Source organism: Bubalus bubalis, chromosome 5, assembly GCF_019923935.1.
Source record: "Bubalus bubalis isolate 160015118507 breed Murrah chromosome 5, NDDB_SH_1, whole genome shotgun sequence".
Lineage (NCBI taxonomy): Eukaryota > Metazoa > Chordata > Mammalia > Artiodactyla > Bovidae > Bubalus > Bubalus bubalis.
Genome location: NC_059161.1, coordinates 106,349,130 through 106,377,093, shown reverse-complemented (window position 1 = coordinate 106,377,093; position 27,964 = coordinate 106,349,130). Strand labels below are relative to the sequence as shown.

At 44.7% G+C, this 27,964-nt stretch overlaps 1 protein-coding gene across 2 annotated transcripts; it reads right to left on the bottom strand.

Annotated features, from left to right (window-relative positions):
- Positions 1-12: 12 nt before the first annotated feature.
- Positions 13-27,964, bottom strand: LOC102407062 (mas-related G-protein coupled receptor member X2). 2 transcript variants are annotated; one of them, XM_025286299.3, is made up of 3 exons: positions 27,786-27,964; positions 8,030-8,236; positions 13-1,715 (listed from the first exon to the last, which is right to left on the bottom strand). In XM_025286299.3, the coding sequence occupies exons 2-3, from the start codon at positions 8,038-8,040 to the stop codon at positions 698-700; spliced, it is 1,029 nt and encodes a 342-aa protein (XP_025142084.1). In that variant the 5' UTR covers positions 8,041-8,236; positions 27,786-27,964; the 3' UTR covers positions 13-697. The 2 variants fall into 2 exon arrangements, with proteins under 2 accessions (XP_025142084.1, XP_045021752.1); XM_045165817.1 differs by lacking the exon at positions 27,786-27,964 and adding an exon at positions 20,334-20,599.

Below are 27,964 nucleotides of genomic sequence, written 5' to 3'. Positions count from 1 at the left end.
ATGACCCACCTCAAACCTCAGATATGCTTTATTATTGATTTATCTGGTTGTAAAACTTCATGCTTGAAAAAGTTGAAAATGGTGAAAGCAACAAACTTAAAGATGGGATTCAAATCTGGTAAATGGAGATTCAGCACAGGCTGGACTTAAAAATTCATCATTTTTTTTCATTCATTAAGTCATTTATTCATTAAACATTTATTCAATTTGGGAGTCATTCTGAGGCCTGGCAAAATCAAAGACTATTCTTTGGGGCTGGATGGAAATTAAATTCTTTTCATTGTATAAAAACTGATTGTAAGAAAGTAACAGATTGTAAGAAACTGGTCAAAAATGTCATGTTTAATCCCTATCAAGTGCAGTGACCAAAGAAATTTGACCTTTCGTGCACTGCGTTCAACTTCTGATGAAGGTGGGATTCTTCATGAGTGGAAACAGTCCTGGAACCCAGAGCTGGCGAAGCTCCCATGGGGTGGGGTGAAGACCCCTGGGTAAGACAGTCCGGAAGACACTGCACGCAGTGCTTGGGCGACAGGCACCGTCTCCCTTAATCCTCACCAGCCAGATGATTTGTTTAACCGTTTTACAGTCAGGGTGGGTCCAGAGGCTGAGAGAACCTAAGAGATCCTCCCGAAGTAATAGAGAGAAAGTTGTCGCTCAAAGCCACAGTGTGTCTGACCAAGGCAGAGACTCTGAATCAGGACACCAGACTGTTTCTCAACTCCAGGGTTGCCTGAGGAAGGGAGCCTTCGCTTTCACCCACTTCTGATATGTCCTCCAAGGCCCGCTGGAGCACCACCTTGAGGGTCTGCCGCCCTCGCTTCTTTGTCTGCCTTTGCCTGAAGGAGCCCACGAAGAAGTAAATGATGGGATTGATGGAGCTGTTGATGCAGGACAAACCAAAGACAACCAGGCAGTTGTGACAGGGGATGGCAAACAAATCATCCTGAATCCAGATTAAGAGGAACCAGAGGATGCCGTAGGGCAGGCCGCAGAGCAGGAAGGCCAGCACCGTGAGCCCAACGGTCACATAGAGCCTGGTCAGCTGTATGTGCTGGGACTTACACAGGATCCTGAGCAGCAGGGCCAGGCTGGACCCAGCGAGGAGCCCAAATAAGAACATCATCCACCCGGCAGCGATGAAATCAAACACCTGACACCAAAGATGGCTAAAATCCGTTAAGAGGAAGCCACAGAACTTCCCCTCCAGGATACTCAGCAGCAGGGCCACGGCCCAGAGCACGGTGCACACGATGGCTGATAAGTGTGTGGGGCGGTGGCAGCGGTACCAGACGGGGCACAGGACGGACACACAGCGCTCGGTGCTAATGGCGCTGAGCAAGCTCAGGCCCGCCAGGTAGGCGAAGGTCATCACAGTGGTGAAAAAGCTGGGGATGGAGCTGGCGCTGCAGCAGGCGATGAGGGCCTCCAGGGAATCTATAACTTGGCAGCAGAGGCACAGGAAGTCGGCTGCCGCCAGGTTGAGGATGTAGACGGTGAAGGCATTCCTGCGCAAGTGAAAGCCCAGGAGCCAGAGCACAACCGCGTTTCCTGCCAGTCCTCCCAGGGCAATGATGGCCGTCAGCACGAACAGGGTCATGGTCATCGTGCTGAAAGTTTGAGGATGGTCCTCGCCAGTGTGATTCATGGGTGTGAATTCTGGCTCCCAGGCTGCGATGGTTGGATCCAAGCTCAGAAACCCTCCGCTGGTATTCCTGGGAACACAAAGATGTGAAAGCACCTGCCCTGTGATCATCCATTCTCACAGCGACCCTGCTAGGTGGGAGTCACTGTCCCCGTGTCACAGAGGAGGGAACTGGAAGCTTGCAGAGATTCAGATACTTACTGCAGTCCACAGCCCTGGAGACCTGGAATATTTAAACCCAGTTCTCTCTGACTCAGAAACGATACCTGGAGCTGACTATGGCTTAGATCATGAGCTCTTCATTGCAAAATTCAGGCTTAAGCTAAAGAAAGTAAGGCAAACCACTAGACCATTCAGGTATGACCTAAATCAAATCTCTTATGATTATACAGTGGAGGTCATGAACAGATTCAAGGGATCAGATCTGATAGAGTGTGTGAAGAACTATGGATGGAGGTTTGTAACAATGTACAGGGATCAATGCAAAGAAATAGAGGAAAACAACAGAATGGGAAAGACTAGAGATCTCTTTAAGAAAATTAGAGATACCAAGGGAACATTTCATGCAAAGATGGGCTGGATAAAGGACAGAAATGGTATGGAGCTAACAGAAGCAGAAGATATTGAGAAGAGGTGGCAAGAATACACAGAAGAACCGTACAAAAAAGATCTTCATGACCCAGATAATCATGATGGTGTGATCACTCACCTAAAGCCAGACATCCTGGAATGTGAAGTCAAGTGGGCCTTAGAAAGCATCACTATGAACAAAGCTAGTGGAGGTGATGGAATTCCAGTTGAGCTATTTCAAATCCTGGAAGATGATGCTGTGAAAGTGCTACACTCAATAGGCCAGCAAATTTGGAAAACTCAGCAGTGGCCACAGGACTGGAAAAGGTCAGTTTTCATTCCAATCCCAAAGAAAGGCAATGCCAAAGAATGCTCAAACTACCGCACAATTGCACTCATCTCACACACTAGTAAAGTAATGCTCAAAATTCTCCAAGCCAGGCTTCAGCAATACGTGAACCGTGAACTTCCTGATGTTCAAGCTGGGTTTAGAAAAGGCAGAGGCACCAGAGACCAAATTGCCAACATCTGCTGGATCATGGAAAAAGCAAGAGAGTTCCAGAAAAACATCTATTTCTGCTTTATTGACTACGCCAAAGCCTTTGACTGTGTGGATCACAATAAACTGTGGACAATTCTGAAAGAGATGGGACTACCAGACCACCTGACCTGCCTCTTGAGAAATTTGTATGCAGGTCAGGAAGCAACAGTTAGAACTGGACATGGAACAACAGACTGGTTCCAAATGGGAAAAGGAGTATGTCAAGGCTGTATATTGTCACCCTGCTTATTTAACTTATATGCAGAGTACATCATGAGAAACGCTGGGCTGGAAGAAGCACAAGCTGGAATCAAGATTGCCGGGAGAAATATCAATAACCTCAGATATGCAGATGACACCACCCTTATGGCAGAAAGTGAAGAGGAACTAAAAAGCCTCTTGATGAAGGTGAAAGAGGAGAGTGAAAAAGTTGGCTTAAGACTCAACATTCAGAAAACGAAGATCATGGCATCTGATCCCATCACTTCATGGGAAATAGATGGGGAAACAGTGGAAACAGTGTCAGACTTTATTTTTCAGGGCTCAAAAATCACTGCAGATGATGACTGCAGCCATGAAATTAAAAGACGCTTGCTCCTTGGAAGGAAAGTTATGACCAACCTAGATAGCATATTCAAAAGCAGAGACATTACTTTGCCAACAAAGGTCCGTCTAGTCAAGGCTATGGTTTTTCCAGTGGTCATGTATGGATGTGAGAGTTGGACTCTGAAGAAAGCTGAGCACCGAAGAATTGATGATTTTGAACTGTGGTGTTGGAGAAGACTCTTGAGAGTGCCTTGGACTGCAAGGAGATCCAACCAGTCCATTCTGAAGGAGATCAGCCCTGAGATTTCTTTGGAAGGAATGATGCTAAAGCTGAAACTCCAGTACTCTGGCCACCTCATGCGAGGAGCTGACTTATTAGAAAAGACTCTGATGCCGGGAGGGATTGGGGGCAGGAGGAGAAGGGGACGACAGAGGATGAGATGGCTGGATGGCATCACTGACTTGATGGACATGAGTCTGAGTGAACTCCAGGAGTTGGTGATGGACAGGGAGGCCTGGCATGCTGCAATTCATGGGGTTGCAAAGAGTCGGACACGACTGAGCGACTGAACTGAACTGAACAGGAATCAGTGACCAAAACCATCCCAAAGAAATAGAAATGCAAGAAGGCAGAATGGTTGTCTGAGGAGGCCTTACAAGTATCTGAGGAAAGGAGAGAAGTGAAAAGCAAGAGAGAAAGGGAGAGATATACCCAACTGAATGCAGAATTCCAGAGAATAGAAAGGAGGCCTTCTTAAATGAAAAATTCAAAGAAATAGAGAAAAACAATAGAATGGAAAAGATTACAGATCTCTTTAAGAAAATTAGAGGCATCAAGGGAACATTTCATGCAGTGATGGGCATGATAAAGAACAGAAACAGTAAGGACCTAACAGAAGCAGAAGAGACTAAGAAGACATGGCAGGAATACACAAAAGAACTGTACAAAAAATGGCTTAATGACCCAGATAACCATGCTGGTGTGGTCACTCACCTAGAGCCAGACATCCTGGAGTGCGAAGTCAAGTGGGGCTCAGGAAGCATTACTACAAACAAAGCTAGTGGAGGTGATGGAATTCCAGCTGAGCTATTTCAAATCCTAAAAGATGATGCTGTTAAAGTGCTGCACTTAATATGCCAGCAAATTTGGAAAACTCAGCAGTGGCCACAGGACTGGAAAAGGTCAGTTTTGATTCCAATCCCAAAGAAGGACAGTGCCAAAGAATGCTCAAACTACTGCACAATTGTGCTCATTTCACATGCTCGTAAGGTTATGCTTAAAATCCTTCAAGCTAGGCTTCCGCAGTACACAACCGAGAACTTCCTGATGTACAAGGTTTAGAAAACACAGAGGAACCAGAGACCAATTACCAACATTCGCTGGATCATAGAGAAAGCAAGGGAATTTGAGAAAAACATCTACCTCTGCTTTGTTGACTACACGAAAGCCTTTGACTATGTGGATCACAACAAACTGTGGAAAATTCTTAGAGATGGGAATACCAGACCACCTTACCTGCCTCCTGAGAAACCTGTATGCAGGTCAAGAAGCAATAGTTAGAACCAGACATGGAACAGGTGATTGGTTTAAAATTGAGAAAGGAGTACAACAAAGCTGTATATTGTCACCTTGCTTATTTAACTTAAGCAAAGTACATCATGTGAAATGCTGGGCTGGATGAAGCACAAGCTGGAATCAAGATTGTCAGGAGAAATATCAACAACCTCAAATACACAAATAATACCACTCTAATGGCAGAAAGTGAAGAGGAACTAAAGAACTTCTTGATGAGGGTAAAGAAGGAGAGTGAAAAAGCTGACTCAAAACTCAGCATTCAAAAAACTAAGATAATAGCATCTGACCCTATCACTTCATGGCAAACAGAAGGGGAAAAAGTGGAAGCAGTGACAGATTCTTCTTTCTTGGGCTCCAAAATCACTGCAGATGGTGACTTCAGCCATGAAACTAAAAGACATTTGCTCCTTGGAAAAAAGCTATGACCAACCTGGACATCATATTAAAAAACAGAGACATCAATTTGCTGACAGAGGTCCATATACTCAAAGCTATGATCTTTCCAGTAGATTTTTCACGTATGGATGTGAGAGTTGGACCATAAAGAAGGCTGAGTGCCAAAGAATTGATGCTTTTGAACTGTGGTGTTGGAGAAGACTCTTGAGAGTCTCTTGGACAGCAAGGAGATCAAACCAGTCAATCCTAAAGGAAATCAACCCTGGAAGGACTGATGTTGAAGCTGAAACTCCAATACTTTGGCTCCCTGATGCGAAGAACTGACTCACTGGAAAGACCCTGATGCTGGGAAAGGCTGAAGGCAAAAAGAGAAAGAGGTGGCAGAGGATGAGCTGGTTAGTTAGCAATCACCAACTTAATGGACATGAGTTTGAGCAAACTCAGGGAGATAGCGAAGGGCAGGGAAGCCTGATGTGCTGCAGTCCATGGGGTCAGAAAGAGTCGGACACAACTTAGCGACTGAACAACAACAGCAACTCTCTGACTCTATTGCCTGGGCTCTCTCTATTGCAACACGACCCTCTAATGACATGAGAATGTCCCCTCCAGTCAGCCTCCCAGGCCATGTCGTGTCCACAGAGAGGCAGGAGGAGAAAAATATGGACAAATTATGTGAGAGTGACCAAAGGACTCTGAGCTCAGCATTCCTTCTGTCTGGGACTGAGATAACCTTCTAGGGCCAGGAAGTCATGCTGTGGGGGCCATCGCTGTGACTAAGAGGAATGCACCCCCTAGGAAGAAAGGAGATCATGGTTTAGGGTCATGAAGAGCTCTTGCTATGACAAGTGTGAGTGGGTCAGGAGGCCTCTTGAGCTAGAAATGGCCCCATGTGTGAGCTTTATAAGGATAGACAATGCTTTTCTCCATGCATTGGTGTGTGCCCAGTGCCTAGCACTCTTGTGGTGGACACAGGTTAAGTCACTCTTATTATGGATTCTTCTCTAGAGAAACCGAAATCACAAACTGAAAATACTGGGTTGGCCAAAAGGTTCATTCGAGTTTTTCCATAAGATGGTATGGAAAACCTGAATGAATGTTTTGGCCAACTCGATACTTATAAGTACCTGTGTACCCCTACCTCAAAATAAAAACTCAGTGAATACATTCTCAAGGCATTTCTGATGATGTGTGCATGCTAAGTCACTTCAGTCGTGTCTATTTGTGACCCCATGGACTGTAACCTGCCAGGCTCCTCTGTCCATGGAATTTTCCAGGCAAGAATACTGGAGTGGGTTGCTGTGCCCTCCTTCCTGACCCAGGGATCAAACCTGTGTCTCTTGTGTCTCCTGCACTGGCAGGTGAATTCCTTACCACATGATAGGTAGCACCACCTGGGAAGCCTATCTCGGATGATGGTGAGAGATTATTCCAAAGAAGTGACACTAGATACAGGTGCAAGCCAACAGTCAAAGAAACAAACTGAGGAGATACAACGAGAAACTGACCCAGTCCCGGGACTGTGAGGAGGCCTTGGGAGAGAGAGGTTTTCACCCTTGGCCAGCGTCTCCCTTCCTTCCTCTGTACCCATCTCTGCATTCCGGGAGGAGATGTATCAGTGCCTAGCTGATGGCCTCCCTCTCTCTCTGCCTCCCGTTTGCTTCCAGGGCCATGCTGAGAGGAGGCTGGAGAGTGAGGAGGCGGAAGAGAGTGACTGGGGTTTTGAGCTCCCTGGCTGCCTCCCTGCCAGGCTGTGAGACGGCAGTTGGCCGTGCTATGCTACTTGAGGACACAGCCCCTGCCTGGTGGCCCTTTCCTAAAACCACAGTGACACCTACAGCTCCAGCCAGAGCCCCCTGCCCCGGGTTCTGGCAGCTTCTTCCTCTTCCCCAGCAGGCCCAGCAATAGTAACAGCTCCCTATGAAGACTTGGTCTTGGTTGGGGGTGGGGGGTGGGGTTCAGCGTCCTTTAGAAATATCCCTTAGCTGTGCCCACCTGCGTTAAATTCTCCTAAATTACCATCTTTGATTATGCCCTGTATTTTCTGCTGGGACAAGGCCAGATACAAGTATACAAGAAACAAAACAAACAAAATAACATTGACTAGCAAGCAAATCTGGAGAAGGCAATGGCACCCACTCCGGTACTCTTGCCTGGAAAATACCATGGGCAGAGGAGCCTGGTGGGCTGCAGTCCATGGGGTCGCTAGGAGTCAGACACGACTGAGCGACTTCACTTTCACTTTCCACTTTCATGCATTGGAGAAGGAAATGGCAACCACTCCAGTGTTCTTGCCTGGAGAATCCCAGGGACGGGGGAACCTGGTGGGCTGCCGTCTCTGGGGTTGCACAGAGTCGGACACGACTGAAGCAACTTAGCAGCAGCAGCAAGCAAATCAGTGATGCCTGAGGTTATCAGCAGCAATTTAATTTTCCAATGCCCACATGCCACCTCCTTCCCTAAATTAGAATTCACAAAATATTTCTCTACGTAAGCAGATTTGAATGTTTGGAGAGAAGAGGCACATATAGGGAAGGGGAACAGAAGCAGAAAGAACCTGCTTGACCCTGTTGGGCTCTCCCATAGTTCAAGCTACCAGCAGCCAAAGCTTCCAATGGGAGCTTCCTGTCTCCTGACTGTTCCTGATGGGTGCCTGTGTCCCCTGCCTGCCCCACCCTGACATGAACTCATGAGAGTGTGGACTCAAGAGGAGACAAATCTGCCTTTGATGGGAGATAGTTCTTGAGCAAATTCTTACCTTGACGCCATTCTTCTTGCTGGAGGTAGTGAGTAGAAAAGAAATAGCTTTGCTGGGATTGACAAACGGCAGACAACGCTTTTCCACCCTCTGGATGTGTGGCTGCCTGCAGGAGCAGGAGAGAAGCCTGGTGGCCCAGGGAGGCTCAGCAAGATGCCGAAAGGCCCTGCGATTTCCTGCCGGAGGGGAACTGGCAAATGAGAGGTTCTGGAGATGAGAGAGACAAGAAAGCTCACGAGATGTTTTTATTTGCCCTGACTCCAATCACTGACCTCTGCCTCTGTACCCATCCTGCCCTCTTCCGTCCCCCTCCCTGTGAGGAAGGGCTGTCCTAAAACCTTTTGCAGCTTGCTGTGAGCCTGCGCAAGACGCCAACCTACCAAGTAACATGAGCGTCTGTAGCTAAAGAATGCTTTGCTTGGCATTCAAGGCCCTGCATGGCCTGGCTCACTTGATCTTTTACAATTTAATCACAGAAGTAGTGAATGCGCATTAATTTTATTTCAAGTGATACCAAGGTGCATAAAATTACTAGATTGGGCGCATTTAGGGTTGTGTGGCCATAGACTAAGGTGCAAAAATGAAAGTAACATCTCTCCTAATCTCATTTCCCAGTAGCAACCAAGGTCCAATTTCCATTCTTAGTTCTTTTAGATGTTAATGTTATAGCTTTATATAGTAAAAAAAAAAAACCCCATACATTTATATTTTTGATTTATGAATATCAACAACAGGGTATATTGAGTTCCCTTATAAAAGATAAGGAATTTAGCATACCGCCTGTACTCTGTGTCACCTTTCTCCCTGTACATTGTGATATTTGTTAGCTAGAATGTATTTCTTTTTTTATTAAAGGTTTAAAAAAAAAGCTTTTATCTTTTTAGTTCTATATAGTTTATTTATTTAAAAGAAATAATGTATTTAGTTTTGGCTGTGCTAGGTCTTCGTTGCTGTGCAGGCTTCTCTCTAGTGGCAGTGTGGAGGCTTCTTATCGTGGTGGTTTCTTCTGTTGCAGGGCATGGGCTCTAGGGCATGTGGGCATCAGCAGTTGCAGCTTCCAGGCTCTAGAGCACAGGCTCAATAGATGTGGCATATGGGCTTAGCTGCTCCATGGCATGCAAGATCTTCCTGGACCAGGGATCGAACTCATGTCCCCAGGCTGGCAGGCAAATTCTTATCTACTGCACCACCAAGGAAATCCAGCTAGATTTTTTTTAGACTGCCATGGGGCCGCTAGGAGTCTGGCACGACTGAATGACTTCAGTTTCACTTTTCACTTTCATGCATTGGAGGAGGAAATGGCAACCCACTCCAGTGTTCTTGCATGGAGAATCCCAGGGATGGCAGAGCCTGGTGGGCTGCTGTCTATGGGGTCGCACAGAGTCGGACATGACTGAAGCGACTTAGCAGCAGCAGAGCGCAGCCAGTATTTTCAGTCTTAGCTCCTGTGACTTCCTTTCATGTGCCCATCCTGCCTCCACATTGAGTTACTTGTGGTTTCCTTTGGAAACTTAACTATGAGGCATTTAAAGCAACCAGAGAAGTGTATTCACTCATTCATTCATTTACCCAGCACTGTTGTGTACATATGCTGTGCCAGGGCACTGTTTCAGGCATGAAGATGTGATGATGGTGATACATAAGACTGTGCCTCTTACATTCCAGAGGAGCTGGGGAGCTCATCCTTGGGAGTGAATATTTGTGAAGAAGAGGTTTGAGACTCAACACTGGGGCCTCCAACCTCCAGAGACGCAGAAGAGGAGGACTCGGCCAGCACAGTAGTGAAAAGCAGCTGCTGAAGGAGTAGTAAGCTAGGAAATTATCCCAGAGACAGAACAGAGAAGCTATTCTAGAAGATGTGAGTGAGCCACAGCATCAATCCTACCCAAGAGATTGACTAAGATGAAGACTAAGAACTGACATAGGGAGTCCTGGCCAATCCTGACAGGCATGGTTCCAGTGGATGTTGAGGCTGGAAAATTGGAAGAATGTGGGTTTTGGAGAGAATGGTGTGATGGGTGACCTGGACAACCTCAGAGAGTCATCTCTCTGAGATTGAGATGCTACTGCAAAGACAGGTCGCTCAGAAAGGTGACTGGGGACAAAATTACAGAAAACAGTAGCTTTCCTAGGTATGAAAAAAAGTGAGGAAAAAAGAAAAAAAAAAAAAAAAGAAGGAAAATGAAACCTCAACTACTTCTGGAGAGAAAAAGAAAGAAATGAGGACTGGTCAGCCCTACCAGATTAGAACATACTGGAAAGCCTCAGTGAATACAGTGAGGTGCTAACATGAAAACAGGCAGAGAGATTGAGGCAGCAGGACCGAGAGTCTCAGGAATCAAACATATATGCATGTGGAATCCAGGATATGATAAAGGGGCCATTTCCAATGGGAGCAGATAGAGATAAAATAATAAAAATAATAAATCAGTAAGGTTACTGGGCAACTGAGAAGCCATCTAGAGTGAAATGCCTTAGGGATCATAGCTCATATTCACACCTTGTTAACTTTTTTTTTAATTGATGGGTAATTGCTTTAAAGAATTTTGCTGTTTTCTATCAAACCTCAACATGAATCAGCCATAGGTATACAAATATCCCCTCCCTTTTGAGCCTCCCTCTCATCTCCCTCCCCATCCCACCCCTCTAGGTTGATACAGAGCCCCTGTTTGAGTTCCCTGAGTTAACTTTAAAATGGATTTTGTATTTAAATATAAATAAGAGAAGCAAAAAGTGTCAGAAGAAGACATGGGAAAATTCTTTGTGTGTGTGTGTTCAAAGCATTTTAACTATAAATACTTTGGTATTCTCTGATTGGTAGGGGAGGAATAGTCCTTTTTTTTAAAAAAGTGAATTATAGTTGATTTACAATGTTGTGCCAATCTCTTCTGCACAGCAAAATGACTCAGTTTCTTTATTTTCATTTCCATTATGGTTTTAAACAAGGTATTGAATATAGTTCCCTGTGCTGTACACTAGGACCTTGTTATTTATCCATTTCAAATGTAATAGTTTGCATCTGTCAATCCCAAATTCCCAGTCCATCGCTTTCCCTTCTCCTCTCCCCCTTGGTGACCACAGGGAAATTCTTTTATAACTCTGGATTGGGGAAGATTTTCTTAAACATGACACAAAACTCAGAAATCATAAAAACATTGAATAAAAATAATTGAAAATTAAAAATAATTTTTCTTCATGGAAAAGGTCACTGTAAGCAAGTCAAACAGCAAACTGGGGAAAAGTATTTATAATGCATATTTTGGGCAAAATTATCTGTTGTGTATGTCTGTATTTCTGACACATTACTAAGAGAGAATTTTCACAGCCTAGTGAGAAAATGACCAACTCATTTCCTACAAAACCCATGTTTCTTAATCAAGCATGAGAAAAAACGTCATACGCATGATGGTGAAGGTTCACTGAAACTCTACCAAGATATCTTCACCTTCAGATTTTCAAATATTCTAAAGTTTGATACTTCAAGAGTGAGTAAGGAAAGTGGCACTCTTGTGTGCTTGGCACTCCCAGGCAAAACTTGGCCCCCCAAGGGAAGCTGCTTATAAGACTTTACAAATGTATGCTGGCTGGAGACGTGGCTGAAACCCCGGGAGCCTGGCCAACAGTCATCACACTCACGAGCTTTGCAGGAACAGGTCTCCAAACCTTCCTGTTGAAAAAGATTTCTCAAAAGATGGGAGCAGAAGATGAAGTTCTTTGGGACTGCCTAGAATGTCACTGGCTTTACAGAAGATGGTTTTTTCTAATTTGTCTGGAAGTAGGGTGCTATCTCTGTAGTCAGAGCCCTGCACCTGGACACAAGGGTTGGCCAGCGGGTTCTGTCTTAGCCCTCATTCCCTGCTTTGCCCTGTTCTTTGTTTGGTGCAGTGGACAAACTGTACAACCGTCTTTCCTCATGAACAACACCAGGACCTTAAAAGCTTTAACCTCTATCCCCTTCCTCCCAATCAACTGTGCTCCAGTATTCCTCCCCTCCAAGACATTAAATATTTATTAAGAGTTTTAAATAGTGAGTGTTTGTTCAAATGTATCCCCATAAAACTAGTGTGTTTTTGTTCAACTTCTCATTTCACCCCTGGTGGCTCAGCAGTAAAGAATCTGTCTGCAATGCAGGAGACCCAGGTTTGATCCCTGGGTTGGGAAGATCCCCTGTGGAATGGAATGGCTACTCACTCCAGTATTCTTGCCTGGAGAATCCCATGGACAGAATAGCTTGACGGGCTACAGACCATGAGGATGCAAAGAGTTGGACATGACTGAGTGACTGACTCTTTCTTTCTTTCCTATTTTGCATCTCATCTTCCATTCCTTGAAATACATTCTTCAGAAGTTCCTTTCGTGACAGTCTTTGTGGGGTTAATGCCCTAGTTTTTTTCTGTTTGCAAATGTCATTGTTTCACCCTTAGTTTCTGGACGTGGCTTTTTCAGGCTGGCATCGCAGGGTGACAGTCACTGCCCTCCAGCACATTGGAGATCCACTGTCTTTGGCTGCCAATGTTATTCTTGTGAGATTGGCCATCAGTCAAGTTGCCAATCACTTTCAGTGATCTGTCTTCTTCCTTCCTAAGGGCTTTTCTTTTTTCTCTCATGTGGTACACTGTCATCAAAATGTGTCTAGTGGCTTTCTCTTTATTTCACATTTTGGGTTTATGATGTTTCTTGGATTTTAAGATTACTGTCATTTAGTATTTCTGGATGGTTTTCTGCTATTATTTCTTCATCGATTGCATAGTGGTTGAGACCACAAACTCTGGAGCCAAGCTACTTGGCATCTCTATGAGACCTTGGACAAATGTTGTAACTTCTCTGTGTTTCAGTTTCCTCGTGTGTGAAGTGGGGATGATATTATTCCTCATCTATAAAGTGGGGATGACATTATTACCTACCTTTCTTTTTAACTAGGCATTAACCCCACAAAGACTCTCACAAAAGGAACTTCTGAAGAATGTATTTCAAGGAATGGAAGATAAGAGATGCAAAATAGGAAAGAAAGAAAGAGTTAGTAATGAAAGAAAGGTAGGTAGAAAAGGTAAAAAAGAAAGGTTTTCTCGTGAACATTAGTGAATTAATTGCATAAGAGTCTGGTGGCTCAGATGGTGAAGCGTCTGTCTACAATGCAGGAGACCTGGGTTCCATCCCTGAGTTGGGCAGATCCGCTGGAGAAGGAAATGGCAATCCACTCCAGTACTATTGCCTGGAAAATCCCATGGACAGAGGAGCCTGGTAGGCTACAGTCCATGGGGTTGCAGAGTCAGACACAACTGAGCAACTTCAATTTCACTGTCCTTTAGAACAGGGACACATGGTAAATACTATATACTTGCTAGCTCCTATAATCATTTTTATTATTACCTCTTTCTAGAAGTTTCATCCAACATATTTTAATGTTTCTCTTTCTATTCTCCATATCCCTTAAATCTCTTTCAGTTCAGTCGCTCAGTTGTGTCTGACTCCTTGAGACCCCATGAATCACAGCACGCCAGGCCTCCCTGTCCATCACCAACTCCCAGAGTTCACTTAGACTCACGTCCATCGAGCTGGTGATGCCATCCAGCCATCTCATCCTCTGTCATCCCCTTTTCTTCCTGCCCGCAATCCCTCCCAACATCAGAGTCTTTTCCAATGAGTCAACTCTTCGCATGAGGTGGCCAAAGTACTGGAGTTTCAGCCTTAGCATCATTCCTTCCAAAGAACACCCAGGGCTGATCTCCTTCAGAATGGACTGGTTGGATCTCCTTACAGTCCAAGGGACTCTCAAGAGTCTTCTCCAACACCACAGTTCAAAAGCATCAATTCTTCGGTGCTCAGCCTTCTTCACAGTCCAACTCTCACATCCATACATGACCATTGGAAAAACCATAGCCTTGACTAGGTGGACGTTTGTTGGCAAAGTAATGTCTCTGCTTTTGAATATGCTATCTAGGTTGGTCATAACTTTTCTTCCGCCTTCTTGATAATTTCTACGTGGATCTTCTAGGTTTCTAGTCTCTTTTCCTCTGTGTCTAATCTTCTGTAAACAGAAGATTGTAAATTCATCCACTGAATTTTAAATTCAATTTTTATATTATTAGTTTCTAGATAATCTGCTTGAGACTTTGTTTTGATATTTGCTTGGTCAGTTTCTGGCTTGGTCTTGATGCTGATTTACCTTGTCAATTCTCTTTTATGTCTGTAACCCTATGAAGCATAGCAGTCTTAAAATTCTCTATCTGAAAACCCCAGTGCTGGAGTCTGTGTGCCTGACCTTACTGTCTGTGTTTCCTCTGTCACTTTGTGATGGTGATTTGCTTCTTTGTGTATTTGTAATTTTAGACTGTTAGCTGCTCACTTTCCTTGGGACTTTATCTGTGGGAATTCTTTCAGGTCTGAATTATAGTTGAGTTCCTCCAGAAAAGAACTTGTATTTTCTTTTGCTGATGGACTGGGGGAACTTCCCAGCATGGCTCTCATCTCTCAGGATGTCCCCTGAAACCTTACCTGGTATTTGTAGCTCTAGTGAGACCACAGGTCATATGAGTTTGGGCCACAGTCTTTCTTGTGACTACAAATTCTCCAGAGAAAATTTTGGTTTGCCTAGATCCAAGCTTGGTCAAACAATTTCTTGGTGGTTTTATTTTTTACTAATGAGAAATACACTAAGGTTTAGTCTTTTGAGGTCCCAGTTTTTCATGGGGCACCCTTATTAAACTTCCCAACTTTGGGTTGTCTAAAAACTCTATTTTCTAGCCCTGCTACATCATGCAGAGCTTAAAGTAGCCATAATAGGAAATATCAGTTTCCTTTTGAGAGCCAAGGGGGTTGACTTAAAGAATTTAAGGGAGGAAGTAACTTGATCAGCTCTGTGCTTCAGAAAATCCTCTCAGGCTACTGAGAGGAGAATATAGAGAATATAGATGAAAATACAAATCTCTAGTCAGACCTCTATATGGAAACAACTGCATGCATACTCAGATTCATGCACACAAAGTATCCAACTATTTATGCTGTTTTGTAACATGTAATATATTTCCAGTTAGATCCTTTTAATTGTGGAATCTGTTTTGTCCTAATCCCTTATCTTTAAAATGAGATGCTTTCTAGCTGTGATGAATCTAAAATGAAAATCTTTGGTACCTGTGGAGGTTTTTTCATGTACCCTCCTCTCTCCTTGGATTTGTTTTGTACCAAAGAGAGTGCAGACCTCAGATGGGAATCTCTGACAGGCCAAGCTTCATCCCGGGATGACTCACATCCATTAGGGCCTTAATGGTTCCCAGAGGCTCCCCTTTCCATAACTGTGATACGCTCAGCAATCTAGGCCCCTCTCCACAGCCCCAAAGTTTATGTTAGAATTCTTTCCATTAGAATTGAGAATGCAGGGGAGTGTCATTTAGAGAGTCCCTATAAAGGACAGTTTTGTTGGGGAGTATGTGTTGGGGGGAGGGTGTGTGTGCATGTGTAGCTGATTTTACTACTTGAACTTGCACAGATATATATTTTGGAAGAGGGGGGCTCATCCCTGGTCTCATTCCATGCCACGCAGTTATTACCAGCCACTGAAAGCCAAGCAGATACAATGAAACCAGGAGAGGGGGAAATATCCTGATGATGTCATTTGGACTCTGGATCCCGCTGTTCCTGGAGCCAGCCTCTCTTGCCAGCTCCAGGAATAGTTATTTGAACCAATAATGTCCCATAATGAATCTCATTTCGGTCTGCCCTCTGCTCACACAGCCACAGATATGTCCATATCAAAGCTTTTATCGCATTGTACTTTAAGCATCTGAGGACACGATTCTCTCCTGTTGTACTACAAGGTCTTTGAGAAGAATGTACACATCTTTGAGTCCCAGGGCCTGCAGTAGTGCCTGACCCAATGCTCAGCAATTTTTTTTTTTTACAAGAAATGCATGCATTTGTGCCTGCAGGCATGAGTGAATTAGTGATTGAATAGACAAGTTGGAGAGATGAGAGTTGGGAAGTGATTCTGGGCAGAGAACTTTAAAGGCTTCACTGGGAGAAACATCTGACAGTGGAGAAGCAAGCCAAAATGAAGGCAAAGAATATTTGACAGGTTAAGTGAAGTTGCTCAGTCGTGTCCAACTCTTTGCGACCCCATGGACTGTAGCTTATCAGGCTCCTCTGTCCATGGGATTTTCCAGACAAGAATGCTGGAGTGGATTGCCATTTCCTTCTCCAGGGGATCTTCCTGACCCAGGAATCGAACCCGGGTCTCCCGCATTGCAGGCAGATGCTTTACCATCTGAGCCACCACTTTAAAATACACCCAACATGAGACTTCCCTGGTGGTCCAGTGGCCAAGACTTCCATTCCCAATACAGGGGGCCAGGGTTTGATCCCTGGTCAGGGAACTAGATCTCATATGCTACAACTAAGACCTGGTGCAGCCAAATAAATATATTAAAAATAATAAAATGTACCCAACAGGTAAGAAGCCCAGCCCCGTGGGAAGTAGAATGTACCTGGAGTTGACTTATATTAGTTTCCAAGTCCTGTACTATTTGGGAAGCAGTGTATTGCGAGAGTGGAGGACCAGGCCACTGTGAATGCAGAGAATCCCAGGGGTGTCCAAGAAAGTGGAAACAGAATGTGCTGGACTTGAGGGTGGGGACAGTTTCTGGGTTGCAAGGTCCTTTCTATAAAAACCTTTTTGGAGGATGGGCTTTGCCAATCTTGGCTGTTCTTGACCAGGGATGGAGGACCATGAGTGCATAATTAGAATGACCCTTGGTGGCCCTGCCTTGGGATGCTGGATCAAGGTTAGTCTGAACTGGTTGGATGGAGGGAGAAACAGTTGCAAGGCTTCAGGGAAGGAAAGAGGCTTCAGCAAGCTGGGAAAGCTTGAGGAGGGCAGGAGGTCTGGGACTCCCTTGTGAGAACTGACGTGATCCTTGCATAGGGAATCACACAGCTTCTCAGACTCTTGGTAACACCAGGTAAGGCAGCAGGTGTGAAGAGCCCTTCTCCTGGGCGATCCGAGCCAGAGGACCCAAAGTCTCCTACAGAGTCAGGGGCTCCAGGAAGGGCCTCCTGCTTCAAGGCAGCTATGAGCTGACTTTCTACTGAAGTAGAGGAGAAAGAAGGCTTATTGAATTCTTTTCTTCCCATTCCTTTGTCTTTTACGTCCATCTGTGCTTGCTCATTCAAGGGTTAGGTTCCTCTGAAAGTCAGCGAATCATGGAGACAGGAGCCCCAGGGCTCCTGAGCAGCGGTGTGGTCGGGGAAGCCTGTGGCCAAGATCATCTCAGTGGGGAGAGCCAGCTCCTGTCTGGTCCTTCATTCCATGTCCTTCCAGCCTCAGTGATTCAGATCTGCTGTCAGGGAACACTGCCTGGGGATTCTAGAAGTGAAAAAGTCGGGACAATCAGTGCTCTAGTTTTCCTCATTTGGAATTTCTTTTTCCTCCGAGCATCATGTAAATTCATCCACAGATATTTATTGAATGGCTGCTTTGTGCAGGGCACTCTCATGGACCCTGCTTATAAGGAGTGAGCATCACATAGTAAAGTCCTCAGTTGAGTCCAGTTCAATGGCTCAGCCATAGCCAACTCTTTGTGATCCCATGCCAGACTTCCCTGTCCATCACCAACTCCTGGAGCTTGCTCAAACTCATGTCCATCAAGTCGGTGATGCTATCCAACCATCTCATCCTCTGTCGTCCCCTTCTCTTCCTGCTGTCAGTCTTTCCCATCAGGGTCTTCTCCAGTGAGTCAATTCTTCGCATCAGGTGGCCAAAGTATTGGACTTTCAGCTTCAGCATCAGTCCTTCCAGCGAATATTCAGGACTGATTTCCTTTAGGATGGGCTGGTTTGATCTCATTGCGATCCAAGGGACCTCAAGAGTCTTCTCCAACACCACAATTCAAAAGCATCAATTCTTTGGCACTCAGCTTTCTTTATAGTCCAACTCTCACATCCATACATGACTACTGGAAAAACCATAGCTTTGACTAGATGAACTTTTGTTGGCAAAGTAATGTCTCTGCTTTTTAATATGCTGTCTAGGTTGGTCATTGCTTTCCTTCCAAGGAGCAAGTGTCTTTTAATTTCATGGCTGCAATAACCATCTGCAGTGATTTTGGAGCCCCCCAAAATAAAGTCTATCATGGGTTCCATTGTTTCCCTGTCTATTTGCCATGAATTGATGGGACCAGATGCCATGATCTTAGTTTTCTGAATATTGCAATGGCACCCCACTCCAGTACTCTTGCCTGGAAAATCCCATGGATGGAGGAGCCTGGTGGGCTGCAGTCCATGGGGTCGCTAGGAGTCGGACACGACTGAGCAACTTCACTTTCACTTTTCACTTTCCTGCATCAGAGAAGGAAATGGCAACCCACTCCAGTGTTCTTGCCTGGAGAATCCCAGGGACGGGGGAGCCTGGTGGGCTGCCGTCTCTGGGGTCGCACAGAGTCAGACATGACTGAAGTGACTTAGCAGCAGCAGCCAACGTTTTCAGTCTCCTCTTTCACTTTCATCAAGAGACTCTAGTTCTTCACCTTTTGCCATAAGGGTGGTATCATCAGCATATTTGAGGTTATTGATATTTCTCCCAGCAATCTTGATTCCAGCTTGTGCTTCATCCAGCCCAGCGTTTCTCATGATGTTCTCTGCATATAAGTTAAATAGCAAGGGTGACAATATACAGCCTTGATGTACTCCTTTCACGATTTGGAATCAGTCTGTTGGTCCATGTCCAGTTCTAATTCCTGACCTGCATACAGATTTCTCAGGAGGCAGGTCAGTGGTCTGGTATTCTCATCTCTTTCAGAATTTTCCACAGTTTGTTGTGGTCTGCATAGTCAAAGGCTTTGGCATGGTCAACAAAGCAGAAGTAGATGTTTTTCTGGGACTCGCTTGCTTTTTCTATGATGCAGCAGATGTTGGCAATTTGATCTCTGGTTCCTCTGCCTTTTCTAAACCCAGCTTGAACATCTGGAATTTTGTGGTTCACGTACTGTTGAAGCCTGGCTTGGAGAATTTTGAGCGTTACTTTTCTAGTGTGTGAGGTGAGGGCAATTGTGCAGTAGTTTGAACATTCTTTGGCATTGCCTTTCTTTGGGATTGGAATGAAAACTGACCTTTACCAGTGCAGTGGCCACTGCTGAGTTTTCCAAATTTACTGGCATATTGAGTACAGCACTTTCACAGCATCATCTTTTAGGATTTGAAATAGCTCAACTGGAATTCCATCACCTCCACTAACTTTGTTCATAGTGATGCTTCCTAAGGCCCACTTGACTTCACATTCCAGGATGTCTGGCTCTAGATGAGTGATCACACCATCGTGATTATCTGGGTCATGAAGATCTTTTTTTGTACAGTTCTTCTGTGTATTCTTGACACCTCTTCTTAATATCTTCTGCTTCTGTTAGGTCCATACCCTTTCTGTCCTTTATTGTGCCCATCTTTGCATGAAATGTTCCCTTGGTATCCCTGATTTTCTTGACGAGATCTCTAGTCTTTCCCATTCTGTTGTCCTAGTGTCTGTTATATTATGAAGACACGTGTGTGTGTAGTTAGTAGGCTTGGATTAACTCAGTGCTACTCTGGTTGATTTTTCCTGTTTGATCTGATTGTATTCAATCAGTGACAAGAAGATTCCAATGCATTTGCCCATTTTTTTGTGTGTTCTAAAAAAGGTCCCTGACTGTGAATCCAGCCACTCTGGGCTGCCTGAGTACTCTGGCCCTAGAGGAGTTCTCTGATGGCTTCCACTCTAGCCCCAGGGGATCTCTATAACGAGGACCCCTTCTGATGGCTTTCCAGGGGGCCCGGGCCTGGGCTCTGCTGACTAGCTCGTCGTCTTAGGGGTCGAGAGTCAGATGCAGTGGGCTTCTCCCACACTGTCCTCTCCCGATGGCCTCCTCCTTTCCCATAACCTCTCCGAGCCTTTACCCATGAAGTCTTGGATGAAAATTGTGCTCCTAGAGCTCTGCCTTGTCATCCGGGCCACCTTCTTCTGCACTCTGGCCCCTGTCAGCCTCAAGTGCTGCCTCTCTGAGGTCCTTCTCTTCTGGCTACCCTGTCACTCAAGCCCGGGACTCGTTACTGTTGTGTGTCCTGAGTGTCTGTTTCTGCTGGTGGCTGTTTTCAGAGCGGGGCAGCTGTAATCTGCACAGCTCCCTCACTTCTGGGTGCCCAGAGCCAGAGCTTGTGTTTGTGTGTGCGTGCACACGCGTGTGTGCGCGTCCAGCCTCAGCCTGATCTCTGGGGTACAGCCCAGCTCCCAGCTGTGGCTGCCTGGCAAGCTCTCTGTGGCCACATGGCTCTGTCCGCATCTTACCTCTGTGGCCCACCCCTAAGCATGGCTGTGTTCCTTGTATGGTGGATGGATATGTACTGTGGTGAGAGCAGAATCTATCTTGTCTTGGGATCTTCGTTCCTGAGTAAACAGCAGTGCCCCCTACTTCTTCATATGCTGTCTTACATCATCAATGCAATCTATGAGATCCAATAATACGCTGTTTATGAGATATTAATTTAAAACCTAAGGATAGAAAGAGATTAAAAGTAAAGAAATGGAAAAAGATTCACCAGGTAAACAATAACGAAAGATAATGTAGTTATATTAATCTTTATGGTTATAAGGAGCTTTTTACTATAAAATGATTATTTTTATATTAGTAGAAAAATATTTAAAACATAACTTTTATGGGATGGGGAGGGAGGTGGTAGTGGGGTTCAGGATGGAGAACACATGTAAACCCATGGCTGATTCATATCAATGTATGGCAAAAACCACTACAATATTGTAATTAGCCTCCAACTAAAATAAATAAATTAAAAACTAATAATAATTAATTAAATGGAAAAAACATAACTTTTAAAAAGAACCATTTATAATATCAAAAATGTTATTAGGAATAAATCTAAAGCAAAGCATATACAGCCCTAAATGTAGAAACAAAAAAAACAATTTTGAATGACATTAAAGATTATCCAAGTAAATACAGTTCATGTTCATGCACAGGAAAATCTAATATTATAAAGATATGAATTCTTTTTATTTTCTCTACTATATATTCAATGCAACTCCAATAAAAATCTCAATAGAATTATGTGAAGCTTGATAAACTGATTTTTAAATTTAAAAATAAACATCAAAAATAGATAATATGCTTAGGAAAAAGAAGCTTAAGGTGAGGGGACCTGCACTTAAGTATAAAGCTGTAGCAGTTAAGACTATATGGTACAGACCTAGAGAGAGACAGATTGATCAGTGGATTGCAAAAGACAGCCCAGAAAGATTCACTCAAATACCAAACTGAAATATAGTAGAACTAGCATGGGAACTTAATGGGTAAAGGAGGAACTTTTTATTAAATAAAGCCAAGAAAAACTGTTATTGTAGCAGAGGGGGTTTTTTGGTGTCCACCAAAATAAATAATAAAATGTCTTACTCAAGGTCACACTTTAAATAAATGATTCTGACCCTTTACTTCTGTATTTGGAAGGAATGATGCTAAAGCTAAAACTCTAGTACTTTGGCCACCTCATGCGAAGAGTTGACTCACTGGAAAAGACTCTGATGCTGGGAGGGATTGGGGGCAGGTGGAAAAGGGGACGACAGAGGATGAGACGGCTGGATGGCATCCCTGACTCGATGGATGTGAGTCTGAGTGAACTCCGGGAGTTGGTGATGGACAGGGAGGCCTGGCCTGCAATTCATAGGGTCGCAAAGCCTCGGACACGACTGAGCGACTGAACTGAACTGAACTGAATCCTCATCATGTGATCTTCAAGAAGCTACTTAACTCCCTTGGGTCTGTATCTTATCATTCATAAAACAGGAACAACATCTGCTTGCAGTTATTCTTAGGGATGTGGAAGCAGGGAGAAGCAAAAAGCAAGTTTTTAACATTTTGGTTTTTTAAGTATCGCATCTGATGAAGTCAAAGAAATGTGACATTCCTCACGGCGCCACTAGGTGGCAGTCGATGATTATTGTGGGGCTCGTGTTACCCTTGACCGGCCAGCAGGGGGCTCACGTTCATGAAGTCTGGAAAGAGGTCCAGATTAAATAGGATGGCAAAGGGGCTCATGTTGCTTCTGGATGGTTATTCATGGAAGGCAGTGAGCTATTCCTGCCAGTTTAGGGCAGTGTCTATGAAATCAACCTCTGGAATGGTTATTCCCGGTCTCCAATCCTGGATCTAAGGATTACTAACTTAAATTTGCTACTAGTTGACTACAAGGAGGTCCAACCAGTCCATTCTAAAGGAGACTGGTCCTGGGTGTTCTTTGGAAGGAATGATGCTAAAGCTGAAACTCCAGTACTTTGGCCACCTCATGTGAAGAGCTGACTCATTGGAAAAGACTCTGATGCTGGGAGGGATTGGGGGCAGGAGGAAAAGGGGACGACAGATGAGATAGCTGGATGGCATCACTGACTTGATGGATGTGAGTCTGAGTGAACTCCGGGAGTTGGTGATGGACAGGGAGGTGTGGCGTGCTGCGATTCATGGGGTCTCAAAGAGTCGGACATGACTGAGCAACTGAATTGAACTGAACTGAATCCTCATCATGTGATCTTCAAGAAGCTACTTAACTCCCTTGGGTCTGTATCTTATCATTAATAAAATAGGAATAACATCTGCCTGCAGTTATTCTTAGGGATGTCGAAGCAGGGAGAAGCAAAAAGCAAGTTTTTAACATTTTGGTTTTTGAGTTATCACATCTGATGAAGTCCAAGAAAAGAAATGTGACATTCCTCATGGCGCCACTAGGTGGAGTCGATGATTATTGTGGGGCTCGTGTTACCCTTGACCGGCCAGCAGGGGGCTCACGTTCATGAAGTCTGGAAAGAGGTCCAGATTAAATAGGATGGCAAAGGGGCTCATGTTGCTTCTGGATGGTTATTCATGGAAGGCAGTGAGCTATTCCTGCCAGTTTAGGGCAGTGTCTATGAAATCAACCTCTGGAATGGTTATTCCCGGTCTCCAATCCTGGATCTAAGGATTACTAACTTAAATTTGCTACTGGTTGACTACAAGGAGATCCAACCAGTCCATTCTAAAGGAGATTGGTCCTGGGTGTTCTTTGGAAGGAATGATGCTAAAGCTGAAACTCCAGTACTTTGGCCACCTCATGCGAAGAGTTGACTCATTGGAAAAGACTCTGATGCTGGGAGGGATTGGGGGCAGGAGGAGAAGGGGACGACAGAGGATGAGATGGCTGGATGGCATCACTGACTCGATGGACATGAGTTTGAGTGAACTCCGGGTGTTGGTGATGGACAGGGAGCCCTGGCGTGCTGCGATTCATGGGGTCACAAAGAGTCAGACACGACTGAGAGACTGAACTGAACTGAAGTTGCTTAACATCACTTACCCTCAGTTTCCTCACATGTGAGATGGTTGTGTCCCCTTATAGGGTTGTTGCAAGGTCCTCAAACACAAGGTAGTGCTCAGCACAGGAGAAAAGCCCTAGGAATGTCAGGAACGTACTTATCTTGGTCTCCATCATCATTATTATCGCATTCCTTTCCCACAACTTCAGAGCCTCTGAAGCTTGGCCTGAAATCCAATCCCCCAAGGGCAGCAGAGTCTGGAGCTGCTCAGGCTATGTCTGCCCCTGTGAGTCTTTGGGGGCAGAGCAAGGGGCCAGACCCGGCTCCTCAGGCAGAGTGAGTTTCCACTGCTGTTGCTGCCTCTGTTAGAGTAGATACACTGTGTAAACATGGGCTGTAAAGAGGTAGAGGATTGTTATGTGCTGTACTGTGCTTAGTCTCTCAGTCATGTCTGACTCTTTGCGATCCCATGGACTGTAGACTGCAGGGCTCCTCTGTCCATAGGGATTCTCCAGCAAGAATACAGGAGTGGGTTGCCATGCCCTCCTCCAGGGGATCTTCCCTACCTAGGGATCCAACCCAGGTCTCCTGCATTGCAGGCAGATTCTTTACCATCTGAGCCACCAGGGAATCCCCCAAAAGGACTGTTATAGCTGATGAAATTCTCTTAGCTCTCACAGGGTCATTGGATGAGGCACATGGCCCTGGGGTCCCCACAGAGACCAGCTCCCTTCCACGGCTTTCTAGCTCCAATCATTCACTCACTTCAGTGGCTCAGTCATGTCTGACTCTTTGCAACCCCATGAACTGCAGCACACCAGGCCTCCATGTCCATCACCAACTCCCAGAGTTCACCAAACCCATGTCCATTGAATCGGTGATGCAATCCAGCCTCTGTCATCCCCTTCTCCTCCTGCTCTCAATCTTTCCCAGCATCAGGGTCTTTTCAAATGAGTCAGCTCTTCCCATCAGGTGGCCAAAGTATTGGAGTTTCAGTTTCAACACCAGTCCTTCCAAAGAAAACCCAGGACTGATCTCCGTTATGATGGACTGGTTGGATCTCCTTGCAGTCCAAGGGACTCTCAAGAGTCTTCTCCAACACCACACTTCAAAAGCATCAATTCTTCAGCACTCAGCTTTCTTTATAGTCCAACTCTCACATCCATACATGACCACTGGAAAAACCATAGCCTTGACTAGATGGACCTTTGTTGACAAAGTAATGTCTCTACTTTTCAATATGCTGTGTATGTTGGTCATAACTTTCCTTCCAAGGAGAAAGTGTCTTTTAATTTCATGGCTGAAATTAAATTAAATTTATTATTTAATTAAATTTATTTAATTAAATATTTAATTAAATAAATTTAATTAAATTTATTATTAAATTAAATTAAATTTAATTTCATCACCATCTGCAGTGATTTTGGAGCCCAGAAAAATAAAGTCAGCCAGTCTTTACACTGTTTCCCCATCTATTTTCCATGAAGTGATGGGACCGGATGCCATGATCTTAGTTTTCTGAATGTTGAGCTTTAAGCCAACTTGCTTAACTAAGCTTTAAGCCAACTTAGTTTTCTGAATGTTGTGCTTTAAGCATCCTCTTTCACTTTCATCAAAAGGACCTTTAGTTCTTCACTTTCTGCCTTAAGGGTGGTGTCATCTGCATATCTGAGGTTATTGATATTTCTCCCAGCAATCTTGATTCCAGCTTGTGCTTCCTCCAGCCCAGCATTTCTCATGATGTATTCTGCATATAAGTTAAATAAGCAGGGTGACAATATACAGCCCTGATGTACTCCTTTTCCTATTTGGAACCAGTCTGTTGTTCCATGTCCAGTTCTAACTGTTGCTTCCTGACTTGCACACAGGTTTCTCAAGAGGCAGGTCAGGTAGTCTGGTATTCCCATCTCTTTCAGAATTTTCCATAGTTTATTGTGATCCACACAGTCAAAGGCTTTGGCACAGTCAATAAAGCAGAAATAGATGTTTTTCTGGAACTCTTTTGCCTTTTCGATGATTTATCAGATGTTGGCAATTTGATCTCTGGTTCCTCTGCCTTTTCTAAAACCAACTTGAACATCTGGAAGTTCACTGTTCACGTATTGCTGAAGCCTGGCTTGGAGAATTTTAAGCATTACTTTACTAGCGTGTGAGATGAGTGCAACTGTGCAGTAGTTTGAGCATTCTTTCACATCGCCTTTCTTTGGGAATCTTGGGCTCTTCCCTGGTGGCTCAGACGGTAAAGCATCTGCCTACAATGCAGGAGACCTGGGATCAATCCCTGGGGTGGGAAGATCCCCTGGAGAAGGAAATGGAAAACTACTCCAGAACTCTTGCCTGGAAAACCCCATGGACAGAGGAGCCTGGTAGGCTAAGTCCATGAGGTCGCAAAGAGTCGGACATGACTGAGCAACTTCACTTTTCACTTTCTTTGGGAATAGAATGAAAACTGACTTTTACCAGTCCTGTGGCCACTGCTAAGTTTTCCAAATTTGCTGGCATATTGAGTGCAGCACTTTCACAGCATCATTTTCCAGGATTTGAAATAGCTCAACTGGAATTCCATCACCTCCACTAGCTTTGTTCATAGTGATGCTTCCTAAGGCCCACTTGAATTCACATCCCAGGATGTCTGGCTCTAGGTGAGTGATCACACCATCGTGATTGTCTGGGTCGTGAAGATCTTTTTGTACAGTTCTTCTGTGTATTCTTGCCACCTCTTCTTAATATCTTCTCTTCTGCTAGGTCCCTACCATTTCTGTCCTTTGCATGAAATGTTTGCATGAAATGTTCCCTTGGTATCTCTAATTTTCTTGAAGAGATCTCTAGTCATTTCCCTTCTGTTGTTTTCCTCTATTTTTTTGCATTGATCACTAAGGAAGGCTATCTTATCTCTCCTTGCTATTCTTTGGAACTCTGCATTCAAATGGGTACATCTTTCCCTTTCTACTTTGCTTTTTGCTTCTTTTCACAGCTATTTGTAAGGCCTCCTCAGACAGCCATTTTGCTTTTTTGCATTTCTTTTTCTTGGGGATGGTCTTGATTCCTGTCTCCTGTACAATGTCACAAACCTCTGTCTATAGTTCATCAGGCACTCTGTCTACCAGATCTAGTCCCTTAAATCTATTTCTTACTTCCACTATATAGTCATAAGGGATTTGATTTAGGTCATACCTGAATGGTCTAGTGGGTTTCTCCACTTTCTTCAATTTCACTCAGATTTTGGCAATAAGGAGTTCATGATCTGAGCCATAGTCAGCTCCTGGTCTTGTTTTTGCTGACTCTATAGAGCTTCTCCATTTTCGGCTGTAAAGAATATAATCAATTTGATTTCAATGTCGACCATCTGGTGATGCCCATGTGTAGAGTCTTGTGTTGTTGGAAGAGGGTGTTTGCTATGACCAGTGTGTTCTCTTGGCAGACATCTATTAGCCTTTGCCCTGCTTCATTCTGTACTCCAAGGCCAAATTTGCCTGTTACTCCAGGTGTTTCTTGACTTCCTACTTTTGCATTCCAGTCCCCTATAATGAAAAGGACATCTTTTTGGGGTGTTGTTCTAGATGGTCTTGTAGGTCTTCATAGAACTGTTCAACTTCAGCTTCTTCAGTGTTACTGGTTGGGGCATAGACTTGGATTACCGTGATACTGAATGGTTTGCCTTGGAAACGAACAGAGATTATTCTGTCATTTTTGAGATAGCATCCAAGTACTGCATTTCGGACTCTTTTGTTGACTGTGAGGGCTATTCCATTTCTTCTAAAGGATTCCTGCCCACAGTAGTAGGTATAATGGTCATCTGAGTTAAATTCATCCGTTCCAGTCCTTCTTAGTTCGCTGATTCCTAGAATGTTGACATTCACTCTTGCCATCTCCTGTTTGACCACTTCCAATGTGCCTTGATTCAGGGACCTGACATTCCAGGTTCCTATGCAATATTGCTCTTTACAGCATTGGACCTTGCTCTATCACCAGTCACATCCACAACTGGGTGTTGTTTTTGCTTTGGTTCCATCCCTTCATTCTTTCTGGTTTCTGGAGTTATTTCTCCACTGATCTCCAGTAGCATATTGGGCACCTACCGACCTGGGGAGTTCCTTTTTCAGTATCCTATCATTTTGCCTTTTCATACTGTTCATGGGGGTTGTCAAGGCAAGAATACTGAAGTGGTTTGCCATTCCCTTCGCCAGTGGACCACATTCTGTTAGACCTCTCCACCATGACCCTTTGGTCTTGGGTGGCCCCACAGGGCATGGCTTAGTTTCATTGAGTTAGACAAGGCTGTGGTCCGTGTGATCAGATTGGCTAGTTGTCTGTGATTGTGGTTTCCTTGTGTTTGCCCTCTGATGCCATCTGGCAACACCTACCGTCTTACTTGGGTTTCTCTTACCTTGGAAGTGGGGTATCTCTTCACGGCTGCTCCAACAAAGCGTGGCCGCTGCTCCTTACCTTGGACGTGGGAAGCTCCTGTTGACGGCCGCCTCTGACCTTGGAGGTGGGGTAGCTCCTCTCGGGCTCCTCTCTGCCGACGTCCCTGGCCTTGAGCTCCCCGGCCGCGCTTCTGCGCCGTCGCAGCCGCCGCGCTTCTGCGCCGTCGCAGCCGCCGCGCTTCTGCGCCGTCGCAGCCG

Bases quoted from the DNA above. Each gene is read 5' to 3' on its own strand.
- LOC102407062 (XM_045165817.1), bottom strand. From the start codon at position 20,356: ATGCTTAGGGGTGGGCCACAGAG. The intron at 8,237-20,333 runs GTAAGATGCGGA...TCTCATCTCCAG, and splicing joins CTTAGGGGTGGGCCACAGAG to AACCTCTCATTTGCCAGTTC. The intron at 1,716-8,029 runs GTAAGAATTTGC...TTGTGTTCCCAG, and splicing joins GCAAGAAGAATGGCGTCAAG to GAATACCAGCGGAGGGTTTC.